This window comes from Typopeltis vanoorti, chromosome 23 (assembly GCF_054136105.1).
Source record: "Typopeltis vanoorti isolate ZY-2024b chromosome 23, IOZ_Tvanoo_1.0, whole genome shotgun sequence".
In the NCBI taxonomy this organism is placed as follows: Eukaryota; Metazoa; Arthropoda; class Arachnida; order Uropygi; family Thelyphonidae; genus Typopeltis; species Typopeltis vanoorti.
In genome coordinates this window covers 33455650-33462587 of record NC_143571.1, presented here as the reverse complement: position 1 = coordinate 33462587, position 6938 = coordinate 33455650, and the positions used below count along the sequence as shown (strand labels likewise).

General features: G+C 34.4%; 1 protein-coding gene across 1 annotated transcript; it reads left to right on the top strand.

Moving 5' to 3' along the window:
- Window positions 1–204: 204 nt before the first annotated feature.
- LOC150093764 (achaete-scute homolog 1a-like) lies at window positions 205–840 on the top strand. Its single transcript, XM_090412509.1, has one exon. It carries the CDS (start codon window positions 205–207, stop codon window positions 838–840), a length of 636 nt encoding a protein of 211 aa, XP_090268635.1.
- The last annotated feature ends 6098 nt before the right edge of the window (window positions 841–6938 follow it).

The window sequence follows — 6938 nt, the reverse complement described above, 5'->3', positions numbered from 1 at the left end:
ACCGCCGTTCCGGAATGCCTTACATTTTGTGTGCAACACGCAGCAGGCGTCCTTGGAGGGCAAAAGATTCTCTCCTGAACCTCAGGGGTACGTCCGTCCGGTTCGTAGTCAGACGCGGCACGAGACTGCCACGCGTTGCGCGCAAGTGAACAGGTTTATATAAAGTTCTCCGAGCCATCCCGTCACTACATGGCATCCCTTACGATGCTCGGCGCATCACCCAAAAACGCAGGAGGAGACACGTCCGGTTACCAGCTACCAGACTCGACCCTCTCGCAGTCGCTCACGGTGAAATGTTTGTCCGCATCGAACTCTGGAGGTGGTGGAGGCGGCGGTTCGTCAGATCGACTGCGATGCAAGCGTTTCATTCACCTAGCCTACACACTGCAGCAGACGCAGCCAAGCGCCGTGGCCAGAAGAAACGCACGCGAGAGGAGAAGGGTGAGACTAGTGAATTTGGGCTTCGCCACGCTTAGGGAGCACGTGCCGAGGAGTTCCAAGAACAAGAAACTGAGCAAGGTTGAGACGCTACGGTCGGCCATAGAGTACATCAGACAGCTCGAGCAATTACTTGCAGGCAATGACACGGAGGCTTATTGTAGCAGCTACGGTGGTCAGCTCAAAATGGAACAGACTCACGGACCTCTGTCGGAAGGTTCTTCGTCAGAAGACAGGTCGATGGGGGATTCTCATTCCTTGGTAGCCACGCCAATCAGTGATACAGTTTTGTCTGCGTCTTCGTCTCCCGCATCTAGTTTAGGATCAGATGCTGCCTCTCCATATTCCATCCTTCAGACAGGCGAAGAATCTCTTCTGGACCTGGGATCTTGGTTCCTTTGAGGTAAGTTCCAGTATTACTTCTTACCAGTCACTGTATGCAGTTGTTCTTCACTCCATAAACCTTTCCTACTTCATTTCAGGAATATAGTGCAAGATTAATGCTCACAGTTTGAAATGCAAAGATTCGTAGCTTTATAAATTAAAACAAAATCCTACAATGCTATTTTGATTTTCAGTTAATATTGAGAACTTAATTTTAATTGGAAAACCATATCAGATTAAAAGCGATATTCCTTGAGATGATGTAAGATAACGGGAAAATAAATTATCTTCTTCTTTGGAAAGGAACTTTTGTAAGATTACGATGTTTTAAATAATTCTTTTGCAAAATCACCAAAAGGTGATTGCGGGGAAAAAAAAAATTCTCTCTAGAACAGTGACATTTTTAATATATTGTAGCTTTAAAATGTACTTAAAAACTACAACATTAATTGAATAGTCTTATCCAGGATATGGCTAACAAGCTTCAATACACAAAAAAGGGCAGTGTCAAATCAGCAAAAGCGGTTGATATTTGTTTACCCCCCTCCTCCACTCCTGTAAATTCAGTGAAGAGCATTTCTAATCGCTGTAATATTTGCGTTATTCTATTCTCATAAAAAAAGAAATCTAAAGTGACAATTAAGTAGTTATGATTTCGTAAACTGAAAAGTTCAAAGATTGTAAAAATGCTTACAATTTACAACAAAATTAAAAATATATTTCTGAAAACAGCTTTTTTCGATTTTAAAGATTGCAAAAAAAAAAATAAAAAAAAAATTAATTTTCCATGAATATTGTAAAATATTTGTGAATAATGATATTACTGCCATCTGTCGGAAAATTGAGATAATATTATGTAAAGATCATGTAATAATTTGTTAAAATACATAGAAGGGGTAATTATATGCAGAGAAAGATAATATCGTTTCTGTTTTACCAGGCCAAAAAAAGGTTAAAAACTTGCTGAATATATTTCACATTACATATTTGTAGTCCGTTTTCTTTTTTAACTTCAAGAGAATTATCGAAGAAATAAAAAAGAGATAAAACTGGAAAATTAAGAAATATAATGATACGAATTTTGAGCTCAAATAACGTCCAATTACTTATAACAGAAACTTCTTTTAATCTGATAACAAAAACAGAACATTTGTAGCTTTTTTTGCTTCATATACACATTATTAGAACAATAAAATTTTGTCTTTTAACAGTGAAAAAAAAAAGTTTGTATTTCAGTATGTCATAACGAATTATTCTAAAATAGTTCTTCTGTTACATCCTAGAGGGCAGTACTGCATAAGAATGTGCTCTGTACTGTACATTAAACGCCAGGTAACACAGGAACATCCGGTAGAGCTGATAAAGATGGAATTCGAGACATCTTGAAGTCGAAAAGACGTAAAGTCTTAAGAAAAACGAGCAGTTTTGTAAATAAAAAGTTATGAATTTGGTTAAATATAAATACGGAATAGTCCACTATCAAAAGTGATAGTTTCGTAAATTATTTTATGCTTGAGGAATAAAAAGGGGTTCTGAAAATTATTCAGAAAGGTAAAGAATAGATGGAGTAGATAATAATAATAAGGATATAGATAATGCACGGTAAAATAATATTACTAGCATATATGGCGTACTGATAAAATTAAGATAGGAAATACGTTCTTATTTTCATATAATCGAAAATTGACTTCTTTTTTTTTTAATGTGAAGGTTACCATGGTAACCTTGACAGTAAATGCATTTCGGAGAAATGTATAATACTGTGTAGTTTTTCCTATTTCTCTATATTATCACCCAGCTGAACCGTCCTATGTGCATTCTATAATAAACAATGCAACTTTATTACTATTCCTGTGTCTGAATTTTAAAACGAAAACGAAAATAGTTTTCGTTTTAAAACACTAGGAACATTTTCATTTAGGTTGTAAAGTTTCGTTTTGCTGTTTGAAGTCATGTTCAGGAGGTTTATTAGCTCTGGAAGACACTTACATTGATGTAATATAGTACTCGTCCATATTATTATTATTATTATTATTATTATTATTATTATTATTATTATTATTATTATTATTATTATTATTATTATTAAATAACTAAACTTCACTGCTCTACTAAGCAAAAAGATGACAAGTTATTACGAAAAGTGCAGACGTAGAAAAGAAAAAGATACAGAACGGTTTCGTGCAGCTATTGGACATTATTGAAATATTAACACGCAGTGTTAATATTTCAATAACAATTGAAATAATATAACAATTGAAATAATATAACAATTGAAATAATTGAAATGTCCAAAAAGTCTTTAAAAATGGTAATAATAATAATAATAATAATGAAAATCTTAAATATAACTTGTGAGTATATGTTAAAACTTTATTGGTCAGGAATGATCTTAAGATTTATTCAAATTGTTTAAAATCACTGAAGAGACAATACACAGACATCTGGCATAAAACGTGTTTGTGTAGCAGCCGCATAGTTTCGTACTTATAAGTTCCAACACTGTTATATCAGTTAGTTGTGTGCGTTCATAATTCCAACAGTTTGATTTATGTTAATTAATTTGTCTTAATAATTTGTATGGTGCATATTTAAGTTGTTAAGAATGAATTTAAATTTATAATTATTCTGCGGTCCCTCATGTGAATATCACCAAGCTTTCATAGGACTGCTGGCAAAGTTAAGTGATAAGCCCCGTTAGTAATAATCAAGAAAGAATAGAAAAAGGCGATGTCTAAGCCATATTTAAACTCCTATTTCACCTTTAGTACTCCGATGTTGTTGATATTCTGGTTTATAGCGGGTTCGAGTTATTTTCTTCGGTTGCAGTGACTTGACTCTTGTTATGTATCGCGAGTTTATGAGTAGGTCTACAAAATATACACGCATATTCAGTCAAACTATATTATTCTTTCTCTCTCTCTCTCCCACAGGTTTCCCAGCAGCCGTATAGACAGAGCTCAGAGGGTCTGGCATGGGTCCGTCTCCAGGCATTGTTCCACGTCTCTGTTATGTGCGTCTGGCCGGCAACCGCTGCCACTCCAAACATCAATGGGAGCAGTGGGACTGCATGATCTATCCACACACGAGGAAACGGGATTGCTAATCCAGTCACTTGGCGAGACGCCAAGGGAACGGAGCACGCGATTGTGTCTGTAGGGGGTATTTTCTCACGCTCGGTGAGTTTCTTTCCGGTAAGTGGCGAAGTATACAGCGTACTTCCCCCCCCACCCCCCATCTGAAACCCGCCCTGCTGGTCACACCAAGATAAATGGCCCACTTTCAGAAAGTGAAGATCCGAAAATGAAGACGAGGAATACAAAAACGCTGCCTTGACCTTTGTTCCACGCAATGCTAGAACAATGTGAAGAATTTGTGATTCTCAAACAAAAAAGAAGAAAGAAAACGAAGTACTATAGGCAATGGCTGTTTCAGACTGTTAGAGATTGCTTGTTCTTGTGTATATAAATGCGGTTGTAAGGGTATTATATATGAAAGGAGAAAAGATTTCCGTATACAGGGTGATTTGTAACACAGTATACAACGATATTTATCCGGGTATTTGTATGATAATGCCATGAACTATTCTAACAACGTTAACCCATTTTGTTTGGAATTGATCTGTCATCAGTTCAACAATCCAAATGCTCACACCAATTACCTCTGCTTGAACAGTATTAATGACTCAATTGTTGCCTAGTCAAGAGAACGTTTTTCTATTGTTATATTTAACTGTTCTGTTGTGCACTGCATAACGTATTACGTCCATTTTAGAAATGCTCAAAAATAAAAAGAGAAAAAATAATCATTGAACATAGCAAAAAAAAAAGTGTCCATTTTTGTTTTATTTTTATGTATAGCTTCTCAACAAGATTGCTCAATATATATTGCTAATGTTTATTATTATTATTTTATTATATGTATTTTTGTATATCGAACAATCTATAGAAGCAATTTTAGTGACTTCTTCACAGTTATCCAGTATCTCCCTGTGGGAGGAATTGTATTTTCAGAAATAAAAAAACAAATTGTTTACATTGAAGTTTTGATTCTGTTTTGAAAAATAAATAAATAAAAGAGCGGGGGTTTTCATTAAAATTAAAAAAAAAATGAAGTTCTTTTTATAATCGAATGCATTGAATGACAAAACCAGATAAAAATATTCTACATTATTAGTCACATTCAAATATCTTATAATAACTATAAAAATGATACAGCCCAATTATCATGCTATATATAGAAAAATAAAAACAGTATTTGTATAGCCGTAATAAAATTTTGTTCTGTGGTATTTATTAACTTCAACGCGATCCGATTTATATTGACTCAGGACGCAACCGGTATAGCTAAGAATTAAATGCAATGAAGAAAAGCTGTACCAGTAACAAATGAATTAATCAATGCATATTAAACACTAAATACCAGCGTTTACCGAAATGTGGTTCGCTTCCTAATACCGGTCTTTGGAGAAAAAAAAAAAAAAATTGTTCTCAGAAATTCTAAAAATGGCACGTGATATGTTGACAGAGAAGCTCAAGTCTGTAAAAAATAAACAAAATAAGCACTGATATTAGATACCAATAAAATATTAGATATTTTTACTGGTATTACTAATATACTTATTTAATTCATCAAACTACACACACACACACACACATGATGAGTCGCAAAAAATTATACTAAAAATACCTCGATTCCTATCTATCTAAAGTTTTGGAAAGGTTGCTTAAAAATATTCATTTTGTCTTTCTAAATTTGGAATGACTGACCATAAGGAGGACAGCCTGTCAGTGGCACCCACCAGTTATTAAGTTGTTAGTCTGAAAAGAAAAAAAAAAGAAGCATCATGGGTTATCCCATAACACGCTCTACGATGCTACTGATATGTTTTACGGATAGTATTGTGACATCTAATTCCAGGGATGAAAATAAATGGTGGAGATAAGAAACATAATTGGCAACAACTCTTCCCTCTTGACCTCTTTTCCGTATTGCCAAATAACCGAGTCTCCCCTTGACTTCGGACTTATGATACATTCCGGATATAACTGGGGTGTGGATTGAGGAATAATTCTCATGAAATTTCGGCGCATTTTTACAGAAATGCTTCGCAAACTATTATATTCATTTCTGTTTGTAAATGCTGCCTTCAAAAGTTATTACTCTGGAATAAATTTAATTTATTCTTGGCAGTTGTTAATTTTTAAATAATATTAATTGTATATTAACATATTTAGTAACATAAATTTGCTTTTGTTGAGTTGGTAGTTAGTTTCTTAAGTTAAATTTAGGACAACTCGTCTAAACACTTGTCCATTAGTTTTCTGTATTGGCCAATGTTATATTCTCAAAATTATCAATACAATACTACTGCAAAGAAAAAAAAAAGTCACTTTCAACAAGAACATTAATAAAGTGTGAGCCTACATAATCGCTAATAAGAGTGATTCTTCACAGAACACTATGCAACAGTAATAGTAGGCAGCTGGATTTTTTTTTCTTGTATTCTTTTACTAAAGGCATCATAGAAAGCAGGGAGTATGCTGGACCTCTTTCAGCTCTTCCCAAAGATGAACAGGATCTGGAATGAAATTTCCTTCAAATGTTCTTGTTTTGAGAGGATCGTCATATTCTTCAATATGTGGAACTTGCAGAATGATGCAAGACCATAAAAAGTGATAGATTATACCCTAACATTGAAAAAAAAATACATGTTTTTTCTTTCTTTCTTTCATATGTCAACGCAATGACACTTTTCGGCATAAGGATCAGTACATCCTGAACATTGAGAAGAAGCCCTACGCCAGAAATGTTCTACATTTTCGGACATTGGGGGGAGGGGGTCTGATCAAAAGTATAGTCTTGGATTTATTAAAAAAGTTTAATTAAAAATGTTACAGTTTAAATAGTAAGTACTTACTACAGCGATACTATAAAAATACGCAATCAATAAAACTGATATAACTGGAGGTGGCGCATCAGTTTCGATAAGCAATGAAAACGATTGACTTCAACATATTTGCGATTGTCGCAAACATATTTTAACACTCGGATTTCAGTGATAAAATGAAGAATAAGTTATAGGTCTGGGGTGTTTGAGTACTTGTATACTCCCT